At 40.4% G+C, this 21,475-nt stretch overlaps 1 protein-coding gene across 5 annotated transcripts in view; it reads right to left on the bottom strand.

Moving 5' to 3' along the window:
- DCTD (dCMP deaminase) overlaps window positions 1–21,475 on the bottom strand; it is a 39,388-nt gene that overhangs the window by 11,049 nt on the left and 6,864 nt on the right. For 2 of the 5 annotated variants that reach the window (XM_030563513.1, XM_030563509.1), the window contains exons 2-3: window positions 15,435–15,546; window positions 9,419–9,554 (exon numbers count right to left, since the gene is read on the bottom strand). In XM_030563513.1, coding sequence (XP_030419373.1) covers window positions 9,419–9,554; window positions 15,435–15,533 — 235 coding nt within the window. In that variant the 5' untranslated portion in view covers window positions 15,534–15,546. Of the gene's footprint in view, window positions 1–9,418; window positions 9,555–15,434; window positions 15,547–17,384; window positions 17,435–19,460; window positions 19,558–21,475 lie in introns of all 5 variants that reach the window. The other 3 variants (XM_030563511.1, XM_030563512.1, XM_030563510.1) reach the window with 3 other exon arrangements.

The raw sequence follows: 21,475 nt of genomic DNA, 5'->3' as shown, positions 1-21,475 counted from the left end.
GTTTTTCCCCTTTTTTTAAAAAAAGGTTCCAGCTGTCAGCCCTGGGTGATTGGGGCTGGTGCAGAAGGGTTGTGTACAGCTGGGGTGCGGGGGGGGGGGGAAGGGATAAAAGTGACAGCTGGACCACCCACCCCCACAGCTGTTAGTCTGAGCCCCACCACAGTGGCTTGGACTCGCCTCCCCTGCACCCACTCATTCACTGGGAGGCCGTCCATACTCTCCTTCTGCCCCTCCCTCAATCCCCCACCTGGAGGTGACAGTGGGGTTCCGGCTGACAGCCTTAAGGCTGCAGCAGCGCAAAAGTAAGTGTGGAAAATTGGTGCTAAGTTTGTGTGAAAAGTGATACTGACACTTTAACATGGGCATAGTTTTGGGGGAAAGGGGATGGCATTTCTCCACCCCCCAAACTACAAGTTTTGGGCAGGTGGCCCACCGCTACATGCCTGCCAAGGCTTGTAGTATGGCAGTTGGGGGGAGACAATGCTGCTACAAAGCGCAGCCCCTGCCAGCGTTGCTTTGCACTTGCCTGAGGCTTGCAGTTTGGAGGGGTAATGCTGCCTGTTCCCTCAACTACACCCATGTTAAAAAGTGGGGGGCATGGTCCCCAGGCCCCTAGTTCTGGCACCAGTGCCCTCCCTCCCCCCCAGCTTCTACAGTGGTTCCGGCACCCTTGCCTCCATGCCATGGTAAGGCTTTGGATAAGACTCTAGAAGGTGAACAGTCTGGTTAATGTGAAATTCAGAAAAACACCTTAGGGATGAATTTGAGATGCAGGTGCAAAAACACTTTGTCCTTGTGAAAACTGTGCATGTCAGGTCCACCACAAAGGCCCCAAGCTCCCCCCCCGCTCCTCTACTAATGGAGGTAATTGGCTGCCAGGAAGGCAACATTCATGAATAGGTGAAGAAGAGAACAGGAGGCCAAAGGCTCAAATGGTGGTCTTATAAGCACAGAGAGGTAGAACCCTACAAATCTGCAGATATCTGCTTTATAGGATCTCAAAAGGTGGGAAAGCAGCTGTCTGCAGCTCAGAGCCTAGAAAGCTGCTTCCCCACCTTCCAGATCCTATATTCCCTCTCTGCATACTTACTTACTTTGCAGAAGTGGCTGTCTCCCTCTACAACTGATGTGATATGGCAATGACATCAGGAGAGGTTTCCTAAATTGCTTGGCTGCTAAACCACCAGGATAGGAGCACGGGGGATTTTGCTCCCTGTCTTGACCTATGACTGCCCCTTTCTCTGTATACAGGGGAGAGAGAATATAGGATCTCAAAGGTGGGGAAGTGCAGACAGCTGCTTCCCCACCTTTGAGATCCTATATACAGTAAACATGCATGCACACAGACGCTCCTCCCAAGATGGAGTGCAGATCCCAGGTTGGATACAAGCTGATTCTTGAGGATGTGGATCGAATGCGGATCCACATTTTTGTACCCGCACAGGGCTCTACAGAGAGGACATTATGCCATGATGCCATCTTCAGATGCCATGTAGGGACTGGTTGAGAACTGGAAGGAATGTCCTTATGATATCCTTCAGGAACCTTGCAGTAGTGGAATGGGTAAAGACTGAGCATGCCTCCACACATGGCCTTCTAAAATTTCCCCCACCTCACCAAGATCTTCACCAGAGGCAAGGTCCCCACAGAAACAACACAAACTCAAACCGGCACCAGACCCTACCAGAACAACAAATGCAAAACCTGCATACGTATCTCTGCTACTGCAATGATCAATACCCACCTTCCCAACACACATTTCAAAATTCATGGGTTCTACAGATGCCTATGACAGCATGTGGTGTACATCATCCAATGTATCAAATGCCTCAACAACTGAAATCAGATAATCACAAGGCTCTTGAGTGAACTCACACAGGAAAATGATAAAAGACAAAAATACTATCACCCATGGGCAAACAATCACTTTGCATCTGACCTCTCAGTACTCATCCTCAAAAGGAAACCTGCATAAACCCTGCATAACAAGTGAGCCTGGTAACTTAAATTCATAACTCTGCTGGACACTAAAAACCATGGACTCAGAGACCATGATTTTATGGCTCACTACATCAGTTTGTAGACACATCCCACTGCTTGCTAACCCTTAATTGTCCATTTCATTTTAAGTGATCCCCCTACAACGTGTGTTAACCCTTCATGCTTAATCTGTCCCAACTTGTATTTAGCTCAGACACACTGATTTCCTTCTTGAAACCTGAAGAACTCCGTGATGCTCACAAGCTTGTACTTTCCAACAGAAGTTGGTCCAATAGATGCTATTATGTCACATGCCTTGTCTCACATATATAAATATAATAAATAGACATCTTGTCTGATTTGACCTGAATGTGTGTGGACCAGATAGTAAGTAGAAATGTTTTGAATGCCTCATGGACTGTCCAAAGCTCAAGCAAGTTGATATGCAACCTGGATTCCTGTGGGAACCAGGAACCTTGGGCTGTCTGGTCATCCAGATGTGCTCCGCATCCCAGGGATATCTTTATGATAAGTAAAAGCAGCAAAGAATCCTGTGGCATCTTATAGACTAACAGACGTTTTGGAGCATGAGCTTTCGTGGGTGAATACCCACTTCCTCAGATGCATGTAATGGAAATTTCCATGGGCAGGTATATATATGCTAGCAAACAAGCTAGAGATAACGAGGTCAGTTCAATCAGGGAGGATAAGGCCCTGTTCTAGCAGTTGAGGTGTGAAAACCAAGAGAGGAGAAACTGGTTCTGTAATTGGCAAGCCATTCACAGTCTTTGTTCAATCCTGAGCTGATGGTGTCAAATTTGCAGATGAACTGAAGCTCAGCAGTTTCTCTTTGAAGTCTGGTCCTGACGTTTTTTTGCTGCAGGATGGCTACCTTAAGGTCTGCTATAGTGTGGCCAGGGAGGTTGAAGTGCTCTCCTACAGGTTTTTGTATATTGCCATTCCTAATGTCTGATTTGTGTCCATTTATCCTTTTCCGTAGAGACTTTATGATAAGTGTCTTTGCAGGTAGTGAAGGAATAAAGAGAACTCTCTCAAATACTTTGAAGTCCCACCAGGTGAGGGATGTCAGCATGTTCTATGGAAGTGAGACCTTCCTGTTCAAGGAGCCCATGCTGAACCAGACCTGGAGGCACCATAAATGCAGACGTAGGTGATGTGCATGTAGTGGTCATGTGACTGACATTCTACTCACAACACCTCGAACTGTAAGCCAGTGCGTTACCCCAAAGCCTCAGCAAAAGTGACAGTGTGTGTCAGCTCCTAGCCATACCAGTCTGTCTGATTCACCAGCAAACTCTGAGATTCTTCCAGGCCAATGCTTGCTTTGCAGTTAACAATCAGTGAACCCCAGTTCCCCAGATGTCTTCCTGTAGCATCCACTCTCTCTCACTGGACACTCACAGAAGTTAAGTTTGCAACCTCCAAAGAGACAGCGCACACACCAGTTTGTTAGTGTAGTTGAGGACTCACACTTATATTGAAGAATAACAGTGCTAAGATGGTTTACAATAAAAACTAAGAATAAGTTTATTAACAAAGAACAGAGATTTAAGTAACACTAAGCAAGAGGAAAGAAAGGTATGGTTACAAACAAAACTAATACAAAGAACATTTTCTAGTGACAAACTTAATTTTAGCAAATTACAATCTTTGTCTAATATTTCTTATATCAAGTTAAACAGCATCTCTAGGCCCCCACCCCACCCCCCAGGCTAAGGGATCCAACTTTCACAGGTTCAGAAAGTGCTGTCCCTTAAGTGACGAATATTTAAAAATTCATATTTGGTCCTCTTGTGTTGCCCAGAGTCCACTGTCGCTGCCTCAAGAGCCAGGAAGGCTTCTTAGAATGCAGTCTCAGGCCCCAGTGTGCTCACTATACTGCTGCTTGTTAGTTTGATTGCTTTGTTTACTTTATATGTAAATGCACTTTCACTGTCCCCTAGCTTTACCTTGCTTAAATTTACATTGGAGACACAGGAACACAACATTCCTTTGTTCAGCACAGGCTGAGTTTATGCACTGCCTCCCAAACACATTTCCAGAATGCATATGTAAGTGTTTGTATACAACCCATACACACATCACACAAAGAATGACAAAGGTGTAATGTGGCGGTAGCTGCTGCTTGCACTTCCTGATGTGATTGACCTGTGAGCAGTCAATCATCCAAGTGCGAAATATCAGATTGCCCTGTCTGCAAAGGTACACTGAGGCCACCACCACAAGCATCTTTGTAAAGACTGCTTCGTAAACTGAGACTGTTAGAGCTACCAATTTTACAATATCCTGTGGGTAAATCCTCCCTTCCCTCTGTACGTGACAATAGGGTCAGAACATATGCTAAGTTCTCATTACATGGTTATTTCTACTGCTAACAACATCTTTGTAGAATATTCTCCAAGCCTCTTTTTCAGAATGGAAGCCAACATTGGAACCTTATCTACAGCGTTGAGTTTTTATGAATGCTTTAGTAAAAAAAAAAAAAAAAAAGGGTGTGGGGGACTAACTTGACTACTCTTTAGCATGAGTATATTTCTTACTAGTATCTTATTGCCTACTTTATCACATTTCTACTTCCTTTCACTATATTGTCTCATGTTGAATGTCTGATCTAGTGTTATGATCCAATATTTAACCCAAAGTCTTTCCTACTGTACATCAAACAAGAGGCCCTTCTTTACACTATTCCTGTTGCTTTCTGCATATCCTCTATCCTGCCATGAAAATGTCCTCAGTGGATTGTAATGTCAAACTACTCTTCCCACCTAATAAAAAATTTTTTTAGCCCAAACACTGATAATAAGAACCATATGAACATTAATACTATTATGTTTACTTGCTCGACCAAGAGGTTTGATAATAGATCACTATAAAATTTCACATAGTAAGTAGCAGTCACAAAGGAAATCCAGTGAAAAGTTTGATTTTTCTATGTTACTATGCATTAACAATTACCATTTGAAACAGACACTAAAGTGTTTTGAAATATTATGCACTAGAGATGGTACTGTAAATACATAAAATTCGTTATGTTATAAACTCTCATTTTACTATAAAATAGAGTTAAATAGTTAACTCTTGCTTTATTAACAATGTGGTTAGTTGGGCAGTATGAGAGTTTATGAACTATGCGATACTTGTATGTGCCTTATGTGAACATATTGCCAACTTTTGTGGTTTTAAAGCAAGTGTCATATTTGGTGTGTTTCCTGAAAGTCCCAGCTCCTGGAGTTGTGTGAATATGTGACAATCTCAGCTTTAATTAAGATATGGTACTGTAGAAAAGCTTGAAAATGTAACTTGAGTGTACCCTAGAAGTTCAAAGAAAAATCAGAAGGCAAATAAATCCCTAATAATTCATTGGGGGGGGGGTCGCACTAACAATTTTTGAATGCTTAAAGTTGTCAATACAGAAATTTAAATATTAACATCAAATCAGGTTTTACCTTGTCAGCTTGTTACTGTGGAAAGGGATCTGGGGGTTATAGTGGATCACAAACTAAATATGAGTCAACAGTATAACACTATTGCAAAAAAAAAAAAAAAAACCCACAAACATTCTGAGATGTATTAGGAGGAGTGTTGTAAGCAAGACATGAGAAGGAATTCTTCAAACTCTACTCCACAATGATTAGGCCTCAAGTGGAGTATTGTGTCTAGTTCAGGGTGCCACATTTCAGGAAAGATGTGGACGAATTAGAGAAAGTCCAGGAAAGAGCAACAAAAATAATGATTATAGGTCTAGAAAACATGACCTATAAGAGATATTGAAAAAATTGGGCTCGTTTAGTCTGTAGAAAAGAAGGCTGAGGGGGGGACATAGTTTTCAAGTACATAAAAGGTTGTTACAAGGAGTAGGGATAAAAATGGTTCTCTTTAACTGCTGAGGATCAGACAAGAAGCAATAGGCTTAAATTGCAGCAAGGGTGGTCTAGGTTGGACATTAGGAAAAACTTCGTAACTGTCAGGGTAGTTAAGCACTGGAATAAATTTTCTATGGAGATTTTAGAATCTCCATCATTGGAAATTTTTAAGAGCAAGTTAGACAAATTCCTGTCAGGGATGATCTAGACAATACTTAGTCCTGCCCTGAATGGAAGAGACTGGACTAGAAGATCTCCTGAAGTCCCTTCCAGTCCTATGATTCTAGAAAATAATGAACCTGTAACTATATATATTTTAAAACACTTGCTTAAAATATTTTTCAGAGGTTAGCATCTGAGGTTATTTACAAAGAGCCCATGCCCTAACAAAATTATAATGCTGATACTTAGAACAAAGCCAGTTTGTTTCAAAGCACATACAGTGGAATGAATGTATATTTATGTTTTATACCATGCACATTTTATTAAATCTATTTTCAAATATTTACTGCTTCAGGTTTGCTCAATTTATTCTTTATATAATGGCTCAAAGGTTTCCCATATTTGCAAGTCTTTTTATGCAAAATCTTTAGACTGTCTCACAAATATTTCCAGATTACTGTGGAGACAGAGGACTTCAAGGGAATGAAGCAAAAAGCATTTGTAGACATATGCTGATATGAGAAAAACTGAGTACTTTAAGTTTCACGTGAGAGGACACAGACAAATCTATGGATTTGATGACTTGCTAACAAAGCCAGAGAACATTCAGTTTCAACTTCAATTGAAATCAAAAGTTTGATCTAATTATGAAAAAGCTTCTGCATGTTGTACTGAACATATAGCTTTAGGTTCAGCTTTCAGCAAGCTCTTAATAAATCAACCATTCACGACTAACCACACACACACACACACTCTGAGATCCCCTATTGGCAAGAGACTGAAGGCTTGAACCAGCAAAGGGCAAAGTGCCTCCCTGTGGGATACTGAACGCCCTCCTCTGGAGGAGTGGAGGGCACTCAACAGCTTGCTGTCCCAGCCCTACTAAATCACTAAATGTTTGTCTGTTTAAAACCGTGAATACTGAAAGGAGATTCACAGTGTCCAACTTCAAGAATCACAACACATTATCCAGGTACTATGGTGCTCCACCACAATCACTATAGTATCCGAGTGCCCTGCAACCTTTAACATATTTATCTGTACACCACCCCTGTCAGGTAAAGCAGCTACAAATTATCCCAATTTTACAGAGAGTAAATTAAATTAAGAGAGGGTGAAACTCTGGCCCCACCATAAATACAGTTTTGCCAGTGATATCAAAGGGCCTAGATTTCACTGAGAGGGTCTCACAAGAAATATGTGGTAGACCTGGGAACAGCCCAGGTCTCTCAAATTCCAATCCTGTATCTCAGCCACAAAACCATCCTCCTTCTCACGTACATATTCTGCATTTCCTTCCAGTCAATGCTGCTGAACTAGAGAGAGAGAGAGAGAGAGAGAGTGTGTGTCTGTAAAAACAGAAGCCATCTCTCAGTGTACAGATTGTACCACTATACAATCCAGTTCCTTTAGTATAGTGCTAGTGACATGGAGATAAGCACTTCCACAATGATGAATTGTAATGTAGCAAGCACTGGGATTATGTCATATATGAACAAATGAGTCAGGAGGAGCAGCAAGCAGGCAAGGATGAAAGGAGAAAGTTTTAATTTACACACAAACACTGTGGTGATCACCAAAAATAAAGGAAATGCAGAAAAACAGGACAGTTTAATGAGGTTTTGGAAGCATTTGCAAAGGTTTCCTTGAGTGTAGCTGTAGTTTTAATCTAGAGAAATTCCATTCTTGCCTGGTATGTTAGCTGCATTATGAGGATTAAAAAGAAAACCTTTAGAAAATAAAGTGATCTACGGATTACAAAACGTGTATTTTATGCAGTTTCTCTTAATGACATTTATTGTAGGAAAGTTAATGGGGAATAAAAAGCATTAATGGTGAAATAAAAAGATAAGAATAAGGTCTTTTTAGGCCATTTTTTTATATTATGAGGAAAAAAAATGTTCAGCATAGTCTTTCACTTGTCCTGGAAATATGACCCAATCTTGCAGGCTGTGTATTCAACTAGAATATTTTTTTTTTTGGGGGGGGGGGGAGGAACAAACAAACCCTATAGCATCAAATATTAATGGTGCTTACTTGCTACAAAAAATAAATGTTTTTCACATTTCTTTAAGCCCCAGCCGATAGCTTAAAAAAAGTCAGCTTATGTAAAAGATTAAATAAAAGGCAGTTTTTCTTGGAAAGCTTACACCTCCCCATTGCAGTCCCCATCCTGCCACTGGCTCTATGCAGATGCAGAAGTCCTCCCACACAAATCTCACTTGCAGGACTGAGACCTAATAAATAGAGCAAAAGGTGTCCTACATCTAGTTGCATCCAAGGCAATTGGCACTGGCAGAGCTACACTTTTAAAAAAAAAGTACGTATTATACTTCAACAATTTCATAATTTCCAGGGTGAGCAGCCAGAGGAAAAACTAGTTCTCCTTGCCAAAGTAAAAGTAGTCAAAATTAAGTCCTACTATTATTAGTCCTTTCATTATACGCAGTACTATGAGCCCAAGATGGCCCAATACCTCTCTATTTTCAGCTGCTTATAACTTTGCCACACTTTAAATGTTAAAGCTGAAATTTTCCATGTCTGCCTCTCAAGCTGATTTGTTTACTTATGTATCATAGACCATTAGGGTTGGAAGGGGACCTCAGGAGATCATCTAGTTCAATAACTCCCTGCTCAAAGCAGGATCAATCCCCAAATGGCCCCTCAAGAATTGAACTCACAACCCTTGGTTTAGCAGGCCAATGCTCAAACCACTGAGCTATCCCTCCCTACGGGGTGGGGAGAGGGGATTTCAGCCATAATAGTTCATCTGTTTCAAACAACAAAGTTGGGGGGGGGCACTGCAAATATCCCCTTACTTAGACCAGGGCCTTGAAATTTGGCAGGGTGTGGCCTTCGTGTCAGGGATGTGCTTTTTGCTGCCCTTCTGAAAATTCTCCCAAGTTGTAAGCCTGTGGGGGGAAAAAATGCAGTGGAAAAAGTAGTATCTGATGAGGCAATTAAACACTGTAAAGATGAACATGTGAAAAATAGCAACACTTACACCTATTGTAACCATGTGCTATAATAATGGAAGTTTATCTAACTTGTTTACTAATTTTGACTCAGTAAAGCAATGTGGAAAATTGTTAAGAATCTTAAGTGTTTATTAAAAAACCCACTGTCAGTGCATTACTAGGAAGTAGTAAAATACAAGATGATGCTGTTTGCCTGTCCTACTGCCTCTGCAAAAAGAGAGAGCTAATAAACACTATTTCTAGAGCTGTGATTGCATGGTGGTATTACCACATGAATACCTATTAAAGTCAGACATGCTGAGGGGAAATGAAATCAATATTTACCATCCTGGGACATCATTTGGACTCTCATATTCAAATGGATGAGTCTAATTTGCAACACATAGGAAGTCTTGCCTAGAAAGTGTTCCTTACCGTAAGGATATTTTGTGTCTAGCTTACTCTGTGCTGTTCTTGTCCAGGGCAGCAAATCATCACTGCAACCGTTAGGCATCCCATTATATCCAATTCCAACAATCTTGTTTTCTGAATTCACAATGCAAGCACCAACCTACATAAAACAGATATTTACTATCATTTATGGCTGTCACATGATTTAAAATAAAATAATAGCAATTAATCATGAGATTTAAAAAAATAGTCATGATTAATCAGTTTTAATTGCATTGTTAAACTAATAGAATATCAATTTAAATTATAAAATATTTTTGGATGTTTTTCTACATTTTCAAATTTAACCATATGATTAAAACCGCAATTGTGACTTTTTTTAATCTAGTTAATTTGTTTTGCATTAATCGTTTGCCTTAACTGCAATTAATTAACAGCCCTACTATTATTTAATATACGCAATAGGAGTATGCAAGCCACTTTACAGACAAGAAGAGACAAAATTCATAAAACTAACAATTGAAGGGCCCATTCCTGAAAACCCTTAATCATGTAAGACTGCAGGCAGAGAGCCTAAGGGACCGATCCTAATCTGTTATAAATTGGCGTAGGTCTAGCGATTTAGGTCTCATCTATACACAAATTTGCACCAAAATACTAGACATCTGTTTTAATTCTCACCTTTTATTATATCACTCCAATTCTGTGTGCTGGACTTATTTTGGCATAAACTGTCTTATTTTGATTAAGCCTAAATCACTAGATGTACAAATTAAAAACAATTTAGTTATTTCTACATAATAGAAATAGAGATGAGCTCTTAGATAAGACCAGTTGAGGATTTGGCCCTAAAAAGAACATTTGAGTAGAGTAAGGAGGTCTAGGATACAACAAACAGCAAGTAAGTGAGTAGTGATGGATAGTGGGCATCTTCTCATCTCTTTATTTTTGTTGGGATTTCACTCTCCCATCTTCCCCCTTTTCTCTCAGCTGTTCTGTTAACAGCAGTTTGCAGGGAGGACTATGGAACCAGGCAAAGGGTGTGAATACTAGTCAGGAGTTCTGTGCTGAGCAAAAAAGACAAACAAACACACACAAAAACCCATGCAACCCAAGAGTAAAATAAGTTGCAGTGCCTAGAAGGGGAGGAGAAGAAACTTCAATCAGATATGGAAACAAATATGATCTAGCCATTCAAGATCAAATTTGCTTGTCCAATTATCTCAAAACTGTCAGCACTTATTCCTATTTTTCCCTCCTTTCCTTTCCTTAACTTGCGCATATCCTACAAGGAAGACCTTGCAATGGGAGAAAAGCTGGATGTTGCCAATACCACTGCTAGCTCTTATTCTGTTTGCACCTGAGAGAGCCCTGGCAGACAGGAATCCTGACCCTGAAGGCTTTCACTCAAGCCCTAGTCTTGACTTGCTGGACATGTGGCTTGCATGTGCCTGTTATCGAAACCCAGGCTCAGGAACTACCCAGTGTCCCTGTTGATGGAATCCCCTAGGAAGAAGGTAAGAGAGCTGCAGGAGGGGCTGACTCTTCTGCCTAGTATCTGGGAGTACTATGACTTCACTGACAGGACGCAAGTGGAAACATCTGGGACAGAGGATGCGAGTGGACTATAGTGGTACCAGAATAGGAAGGCGAACAGGCTGCTCTACAGGAAAGATTGGCTGCTAGTCACCTCAGACAGACAGTGCTCCATCCCCACGCAGGTCCCTGATCCATCTTGGTCAAGAACTGGTATGCAATGCCTGCAACAGGTGGTGAGGACCAGACCCAAATGGCTGAGGAGGAAATGTCACCTGTCTCTCAGGCAGGGAGGCTCACAGACACTAGAGCCAAGAGGAGGCAGCTTAAAATGCTGGTTGTCAGGGTCTCCCTTCTGAGGGGCATGGGGGAAAACCATCTGCCAAACTGACATGATGTCCCAGCTGTGCTGTCTGCCTGGAGACTGCATCAGAGAAATACCAAAAGGTTTCTGAGGTTCTTCTGACTATTAGCACATACTGATGATTTAAGTGGGCACTAATGATACTGCCAGTTATCACCTGAGCAGATCTGCAGTGACTAATGTGGGCTCTGGGAGTGAGGGGCATGTGTTCTCATCCATGCTCCCACTTGAGAGTACAGATCCAGGCAGGGACACAAGTTCTGGAGGTTAATCCATGGCTGTGTAGATGGTATCAATAGGAGGGCTTTGGCTTCCTCAACCACATGATGATCAAGTACATAGGCCAAAATTTAAGCTGCTAGGAAAGAGACTGAAAACCAGGACCTCTATGGTAGCATTCTCAGAAATGCTTCCAGTTCCACGCACAGGGCCAGGTAGGCAGGCAGAGCTTCAGAGTCTTAATGTGAAGCTGAGACAATGGTGTAGAAAGTAGGGGCTTAAATTTATTAGGAACTGGGGAAACTTTTGGGATAGGGGGAGCTTATACAGGAAGGATGGGCTCCACCTAAACCAAAGTGGGTCCAGACTGTTGGCACTTAGTTTAAAAAATGCTCTGCAATCTTTTCAGTGTTAAGAGATGGGAGAAAGCCGATTGCTGCAGAGGAGCATGGGGATCGGACAGACTTCTCTTAGAAGAGAGCCTATTGATAGAGATTCTTTAGGTTTTAGTCAGGAGGAGGATGGAAGAGGATAAAGTATGGGCCAGATCAGACGAGAAACATTCACATAAAAAAGAATGACACATCAGAAATGGACAGAGAAATAAACAATGACAAGTTTTTAAAGTGCTTATACGCAAAAGCTAGAAGTCTAAATAATAAGATGGGTGAACTAGAGTGCCTTGTATTAAAGGAGGATACTGATATAATAGGCATCACAGAAACCTAGTGGAGTGGTGACAATCAACGGGACACGATCATTCTGGAGTACAAAATATATCGGAAGGACAGAACAGGTCATGCTGGGGGTGGGGGGAGCGGAGTAGCACTATACGTGAAAGAAACTGTAGAATCAAAATGAAATAAAAATCTTAAATGAATCCACGTGTTCCACAGACTCTCTATGGACAGTAACTCCATGCTCTAATAAGACTATAAGAGTGGGGATCTATTATTGACCACCTGATCAGGACAGCGATAGTGACGATGAAATGCTAAGGGAGATTAGAGAGGCTAACAAAAAAAAGAACTCAATAATAGTGGGGGATTTCAATTATCCCCATATTTACTGGGAACATGTCATCTCGAGACGAAATGCACAGACAGAATTTCTCGATTACTTTAAATGACTGCTTCTTGGAGCAGCTGGGACAGGAACCCACAAGGGAAAGGCAATTCTTGATTTAGTCCTGAGTGGAGAGCAGGATCTGGTCCAAGAGGTAACTATAATAGGACCACTTGGAAATAGTGACCATAATATAACAACAACATTTAACATTCCTGTGGCGGGAAGAACACCTCAACAGCCCAACACCATGGTATTTAATTTCAGAAAGGGGAACTATGCAAAAATGAGGGGGTTAGTTAAACAGAAATAAAAAGGTACAGTAGTTAGAGTGAAATCCCTGCAAGCTGCGTGGACATTTATCAAAGACACCATAATAGAGGCCCAACTTCAATGTATACCCCAAATTAAGAAACACAGTAAAAGAACTAAAAAAGAGCCACCGTGGCTTAACAACCATGTAAAAGAAGCAGTGAGAGATAAAAAGGCATCTTTTAAAAAGTGGAAGTCAAATCCTAGTGAGGTAAATAGAAAAGAGCATAAACACTGCCAAATTAAGTGTAAAAATGTAATAAGAAAAAAGTCAAAAAGGAGTTTGAAGTTAGCCAAAAACTCAAAAGGTAATAACAAAATGTTTAAGTACATCAGAAGCAGGAAGCCTGCTGAACAACCAGTGGGGCCTCCAGACAATCGAGATACAAAAGGAGCACTTAGAGATGATAAAGTCATTGTGGAGAAACTAAATGAATTCTTTGCTTCAGTCTTCACAGCTGAGGATGTTAGTAGAGTGACCAGACAGCAAGTGTGAAAAAAAATTAGGACGGGGGTGGGGCGTAATTGGCACCTATATAAGAGTCCCTTAAAAATGGGATATCTGGTCACCCTAGATGTTAGGGAGATTCCCAGACCTGAGCAGTCCTTTGTAGGTGACAAATCTGAGGTATTGTCAGAGATTGAAGTGTCACTAGAAGACGTTTTGGAATTAATTGATAAATTTAACAGTAACAAGTCACTGAGACCAGATGGCACCCACCCAAGAGTTCTGAAAAAACTCAAATGTGAAATTGCAGAACTATTAACTATGGTTTGTAACCTGTCCTTTAAATCAGCTTCTGTACCCAATGACTGGAAGATAGCTAATGTAATGCCAATATTTAAAAAGGGCTCTAGAGGTGATCCGGGCAATTACAGACCGGTAAGTCTAATGTCAGTACCAGGCAAATTAATTGAAACAAGAGTAAAGAATAAAATTATCAGACACATAGAAGAACATAAATTGTTGGGCAAAAGTCAACATGGTTTCTGTAAAGGAAAATCATGTCTTACTAATCTATTAGAGTTCTTTAAAGGGGTCAAACATACATGTGGACAAGGGGGATCAGTCAACAAAGTGCACTTAGATTTCCAGAAAGCCTTTGACAAGGTCCCTCACCTAAGGCTCTTATGTAAATTAAGTTGTCATGGGAAAGAGGGAAGATCCTTTAATGGACTGAGAACTAGTTAAAAGACAGGGAACAAAGGGTAGGAATAAATGGTCAGTTTTCAGAATGGAGAGGGGTAACTAGTGGTGTTCCCCAAGGGTTAGTCCTAAGACCAATCCTATTCAACTTATTCATAAATGATCTGAAGAAAGGAGTGAACAGTGAGGTTGCAAAGTTTACAGATGATACTGAACTGCTCAAGATAGTTAAGACCAAAGCAGACTGTGAAGAACTTCAAAAAGACCTCACAAAACTAAGTGATTGGGCAACAAAATGGCAAATGAAATTTAATGTGGATAAATGTAAAGAAATGCACATTGGAAAAAATAACACCAACTATACATATATATATAATGGGAGCTAATTTAGCTACAACTAATCAGGAAAGATCTTGGAATTATCGTGGATAGTTCTCTGAAGACGTCCATGCAGTGTGTAGCGGCAGTCAAAAAAGCAAACAGGATGCTAGGAATAATTAAAGGGAAAATAAGACAGAATATCGTATTGCCCTTATATAAATCCATGGTATGCCCGCATCTTGAATACTGTGTACCGATGTGGTCTCCTCATCTCAAAAAAGATATTCTGGCATTAGAAAAGGTTCAGAGGAGTTTGTAACGGGTCCCATATGAGGAGAGATTAAAGAGGCTAGGACTTTTCAGCTTGGAAAAAAGACGACTCTGGGGGGGATATGCTAGAGGTATATAAAATCATGGGTAGTGTGGAGAAAGTGAATAAGGAAAAGTTATTTACTTCTTCCCATTATATAAGAACTAGGGGTCACCAAATGAAATTAATGGGCAGCAGGTTTAAAACAAATAAAAGGAAGTTCTTCTTCAGGCAGTGCACAGTCAACCCATGGAACTCCTTGCCTGTGGAGGTTGTGAAGCTAGGACTATAACAGGGTTTAAAAGAGAACTAGATAAATTCATAGAGGTTAAGTCCATTAATGGCTATTAGCCAGGATGGGTACAGAATGGTGTCCCTAGCCTCTGTTTGTCAGAGGATGGAGATGGATGGCAGGAGAGAGATCACTTGATCATTACCTGTTAGGTTCACTCCCTCTGGGACACCTGGCACTGGTCACTGTCGGTGACAGGATACTGGGCTCAATGGACTTTTGGTCTGACCCAGTATGACCATTCTTATGTTCACTTATGTTCTTATGTTCACACTAACATAAGTAATGACAGAGCTATATCTGAGGTCAAACCCATGAACAAAATTCCTGTAGTAAAAGAGCCCACTGCGCTCTAACTCGGGTAGCCCTATATTGAAATAACTTCTAATGAAAATCCACTGTATATAAACTGGGTGTGTGACACACAGTGCAATACAACCTATGTTACACTACTCCTGCATGCTGCTTTCTTACCTGAGAATTTGGATCCTTGCTTCTTTGTGCTGATAAGAAGGCTACTGCCATGAAATATTCAGGCCATTCCAAATAGTCTTCCCGTTTTTTACAGAGCATTTCACTGCCAAACCTATAAAATCAAATAGAACAGGCAGTCAATAAAGAGGCTTTAGCTTGCATTTCCTAATTTTTATTTATTTATTTTTAAAGAGATAAAGTAAAGCCCTTTTATCGCTTGCTTTCCAAACACACTGGGGACCAGATTCTGTTCCTGGTTACACTGATCTAAAATCCAGTGGAGTTACTCTGGATTTACACCATTGTAGACAAGTATCAGAGGGGTAGCTGTGTTAGTCTAGATCTGTAAAAGCAGCAAAGAATCCTGTGGCACCTTATAGACTAACAGACGTTTTGGAGCATGAGCTTTCGTGGGTGAATACCCACTTCATCAGTTGCATCTGACGAAGCGGGTATTCACCCACGAAAGCTCATGCTCCAAAACATCTGTTAGTCTATAAGGTGCCACAGGATTCTTTGCTGCTTTTACCATTGTAGACGACAGCAGAATCTGTCTCTGAATGTTATGGATTTACATTAGAAGTTTAATGGTAAAGCATATCAGTGTTTTTCCCTGAACCTATAAGCAACACTTCTCTTCAAATAAAAAGAGGCTCAAAGGCGATCATAAATTGCAGCTTTAGATGAAATAATTGGGCCTTTGAATAGCTCAGTGCCAGGTATTGCCCATCCCTCAAAGATAATCACCTGCATCTCTCTCAGAAAAGGATGTCCCCTGTTCCTGTATTACCAAAACTCTTTCCACTCAGACAATGTAATCTCTTATGCCCATTGTTCTAATTGCAAACATCTGATTCAGGCTATTTGTTATGGTCAATAATAAAGACTATTAAGCAGACTTGTGTTTGGAATCGCTCTTTGTGGTTAAACCTCTCTCCTGGTGCCACTACGACCACGAGTTGCCTTCATTTACAACATCTACAATATTCCTGATGTGTACAATCAGACTACAAGTGGTTCAAATGGCCTTATCATGCATTCGCTGCAGAACAAACTTGCCACACACAGAAGCAGCTACAAACTGCCAGTCTCCCCCCCACCTCGCTGCCTCCCCTATCTTGTTTCCTATCATATGAGTCAACACATCTCATCAAGCATAAACAGGTAAATAGGGCTTTAAATAATGCATTTATGATGGTGGGAGCATGTGTCCAGCTTTAAAGTGAGCCTTCCAGCCTTCTCTCTGAACTGAGGGGGAAAAAAAAAACAGTTTCATGCATCAAGTTATGTTGAGGTTAAACAACAACAACAAAAAACACAGAAAGACAACTGATCTGCATAACCCACACCACCACACAGAGACTATTATCTATCAAGGCATTTACTCACTGTTCACCACAATATACAAGCACTAAAGCAGGTATAGCAGCAAAAGTTATCAACTCTTCCATCTCAAGCAGGAGACTCCTGCAATATATCTCCAAACAGTTACGTAATAATTTGTTTTTAAAAAATCAAGAGTAGAAAGTTTTGCTCGGATACAGGCACTTTAAAGGTGACCTGCAAAAAAATGAAAGGAGCAAAATGAATTTATGCTCCTTTCTCCACAAGCTGCCGCTATTTTATATTATATATATAGGCAGCTTGAAAGGTAGTAGTTTCTCCTCCTGCTTGCTTTTTATTTTAATACATAAAAACCTTGTCTTCCCTATTTTTTGCTGAGGAGTGTTGGGAAGACTGGAGAACTGTACTGAGTACTTCCATATCCCACAGCTGAAGGAGTGGGTGCAAGAAATCTCACAAAAATATTTTCTCTCAGCTATAACATATTTGAGCTAAGCAGACACATCAAAAGAGAAAAAGAGCTTGAAACTACAAACTGACCATAAACTCTTCCTTTCCCAACTGCACTTAAAAAACAAAACAAACAAACAAACAAAAACAACCCACCACTTGTTATCTCATAATCCCATCACTTCTCCAGTCATCCACAGAGTACTCTATATAAAACATGGAGGATAACTTGTAAAAACATATCGGAACAAAGTTCTTTTCTTTTTTAATCTAGAGTTGCTGTTACTAAAGACCCTGGTTAAAAATATTAGAAAGATAGGAAAAGAAGAAAGTTGTAAAATACTGTCCACTCTAGTAAAAAACTCCAAGACAATGGAGAATGCTCTGCAAGAGGGGACCTCAGAGGCACGTTTCAGCAGCAGGTGGCCTACCATCAGACAGCAGGACACCTCACAGCAATGCAGCCCTCTGCATACAAAATTACATTAGGAAGGCGATTTAACAGCAAGAGTCTTTCCTATGTTATTTTGTTCTAAAAGTTGGGTGGGGAAGCAGTCCAGAGGCTAATAGTACCACCATTAAAAATACAGGTTGTGAATGTGGAGATTTGACTCTCTCCTGAGAGGGGAAATTTTCATGCTCTCCATTCCTGGGGAAGAGAAAAGTTTGTAATGCTGGACAAGCAAAACATATTAGTCATCCCTCTATCCTAAATATGCAGCACAAGTAAAGGATTCTGCCAGCACTAGCCTGAGGACTTTCCTACTGCCTTATAAGGAAGGAACAATTCTTGGTGAAGGATGACAGTGTGATAGAAAAGGAGAAACTGGAAACCTGTCATGAAGTCCCAATACTCACACATCATCACAGCCTCAGGGTACTCAAGCTGCGACAATCTGAATGAATTAATTTCAACAGATTTGAGTGAGACTAGTGTCTCACTGAAATACACAAGAAAAAAAAAGGGAAGGGTGGGGGGAGAATCACAAATGGAAGAGTCTTTAAAAGCTACCTTCCTTAAAATCAATCCAAATTGAGCAAGATTCACAGTAAAAATTTTGGGGATGTATAACTGATGATGGAAATAGCTCCATATTATGTGTAATATATGCCAAATACAAATTCTGGAAGAAGCCCTCCAAATAGCTAATGCTATATTGAATAGAGGGAAAGAGGAACATTTTTTCCTGCAATCTCTGTTGCTAAACTATTTCCTGGAAACCATATTTACATAGAACAAAGGACCAAGCTAATACATTTATTCTTCTTGTGTTAGGTAGAGTTTGGCACACAACTAGAAATCCTCCAAGGTACCGACTTTGCATGAATGGATTAGAGAAGTGACACACTACAAGATCAATGACAGGCTTGTACAGAAAGAAAGAGCTCTACAGTTCTGGTTTGTTTTTTAATGGCACTTATGGACAGACTTATGACTAACAACAACAACTTTGGCCAGAGTCTCCACTCCCTGCACCTTGTGCACCTATTTACACCAGCACAGAATGGGATAAAATGCTACTGTTCTGATTTAGAAGCATCCAAGCTAGGGGTGCAGTCAAGTGCACACAAGAAAGGAGCTTGAAGACTAAGGAACAGACCAACTGGTGGAGATGCATGTAAATTTAGCATATTTTAGCAAGTTGCCATTCCTAACGCCCAATCTGTGAAACCTGGAAGTATATGATTAGAAATTACCACAGGAAATTTTCAGATATCTACCACATATCTTAATAAGGCTGAACACTGATGTGTTCCAAGGCTCTGTGAATTTAACTGATAAAAATATTGGGATGATAATTCCCACAGAATAAAAGCGGAATAAATTGCCTAGGGAGGTTGTGGAAACTCCATCTCTGGAGATATTTAAGAGTAGGTTAGATAAATGTCTGTTAGGGATGGTCTAGACAGTATTTGGTCCTGCCATGAGGGCAGGGGACTGGACTCGATGACCTCTTGAGGTCCCTTCCAGTCCTAGAGTCTATGAGAGCAAAGTAGGAAATGTACAACTATTAATGCTTACTTCTGCTCAAAAGATCCCTGATGAAAGAGATCTCTTCTACAAATTACAGAATTGCTGGCAATGTGTAGGCCACACTGTGCAAAATGATATTGAAAGCAGCAAGAGAAAGAGAAACTGAAATGTAAAGAATAATGTATTTTTTTCTAAATTACACCTCCAGCCTGGCTAAGAAGAACATAAGTTATTCTTCAGTTAAAAAAAAAAGTCACCTTATGAATAAGGCATCTCAACAGCCTTCTTTTTTTTTTTTTTAGTCCAGATAGCCTTCAAGTTAGTTATGGCAACACACGGACAGTTCCAGTGCACCTGAAAATGCAACAATTGCATTTAGCCAAAAAAAAAAAGGGGGGGGGGGGAAGGAGAGTTCACTAATTATGAAATTATGGAAGATTTAGCACAGAATCCTGAAATAGACTATGACCCTGGCTCTGCTCTCAAACCAGAGTAAATTGAGGTCAATGGAGTTGTAAAGTATTGTCTGAGGAATATTGGGCCTTAGGTCCCTGGCCTTATTATTATTTGTAGTTTTTTTCTCTATTTTCATTGTCTGACCTATATACATGTTACAGCCACATCTGAATTAGGGTTTATATAACATTAAGTCTGTTCCTGGAAAACAATCATCAATACTTTGTCATATTCAATTGACAGGATTTGAGTATTTATTCAGAAATTGGAGTCTTGAGTGATGCTCCACCTCCCAGGGAGGCACAAGGAACATGTGGACTTGACCTCTGGCTATTAACTTCCCTCCCCACACCCCTAATTGTTTTATTTACAGCCTCTAGTCAAGAAAATTAGTTGATACCTTTACTTTAATTAGATTTTCTTCCCTCCCCCAGATGATTATTGAGGGGTGATACTTAAATGTATTTTCCAGCAAAGAATAAAGAGTATTCCTTACAATTGCACATTATCCCCCACATAGAAGATTGGCTATAATCAAAATCTTTACAGAAGATAATACTGTTTATGTTTACAATTTCCAGGCCTTTTGGCAATAATCAGTCCCTCCTGAGTACTCTGCAAGAGTGAATAATGTTTCCATAATTCACACCGTTGCATTCACAGAATCATTTTGGGAATTTAATTTTTGTATTCTTTATGCCCATCTGTTTTGGGGCATATTGAATCTGGTGTGCTTTAACTAAAAGAATGAACAATTCTTGGATCAGGATCTGTAGCTCCAGGATTGTGGGAAGTGCTTTCCTGTGTAGAGGACTCAGGACCCATTCCTCTAAGTGACTCAGTGGTCGGCTGGCATGGCACTCTGCGAGAGTCCCAATGACTTCAATAAAGGTCTTCCTGCTGGGAGTCAATTACAGGACCAGGGCTTAAGTCCACAAGAGAGCCAATATACAATCACAGTGGCAAGTTTGTGCCAGTTCTCAAAATGATTACTTGTGATAAGTAATCCCAGAATCCTCCAATCTTTGCATGAAACTTGGTTGGAATTGTTGCCATAATATAGATGGACAAGACTATATATACATTCTGCCCCAACCTACCCCATTTATAGTATGCAACCATTTTAGCATGCAGGGATTTTTAAAAAAACAAAACAAAACTGCAATTATTATATAATCAAGATATATTAATACCTGTTTTTCAATGGGTTTTGAAGTTTTTAGTGTCTAGAAGATAACCAGTGATGGTAAAGTTACTTTTACATTACACACTTAATCTCAATAAGCGTTGCAAATTGCAAATGAGGTAGTATTTTTATACAAATAGCTACACTGATCTGCTGCCACATCTTGGGTTGGGAAGCAGCAATTAATTAGCACACTTCAGGAAGGATCTGTGCATGGAAATATTGGCCAAGGGCACAAGGGCAAATACCAACTATCAGGAAACATGCCAAGAAGAGTGTAGTATCCATGAAGAGTAAAGGCCTTTTTAAAGATACTTTCAGAAAGATATATCTGGATGTAAACATCAAAGAGACAGATTATTTAGTGGAACAATGTAGCACCTAACCAGGAATAACTAGATATAAGTGAGAGGGGAAATTCGGACTAAATAACAGAAAAAGCTTCTGAATGTAGGGATCGGTCCTGGCTGGCAAACCACCAGAAACCGCCCCCTGCAAAACCCCCTTTTGCCTTTGCCACAGAATGCTGATTTGTCTCGGAATGCTGACTCCATATTATCACAAGATTAGGAAAATACCGCACGCTCTGCCCACATGCAGTGGGTGAGGGGAAAAGGGGAAGAGAGAGTC

This window comes from Gopherus evgoodei, chromosome 5 (assembly GCF_007399415.2).
Source record: "Gopherus evgoodei ecotype Sinaloan lineage chromosome 5, rGopEvg1_v1.p, whole genome shotgun sequence".
Lineage (NCBI taxonomy): Eukaryota > Metazoa > Chordata > Testudines > Testudinidae > Gopherus > Gopherus evgoodei.
The sequence above is the reverse complement of the archived record's forward strand: the minus strand, read 5'-3'. Positions and strand labels throughout refer to the sequence as shown.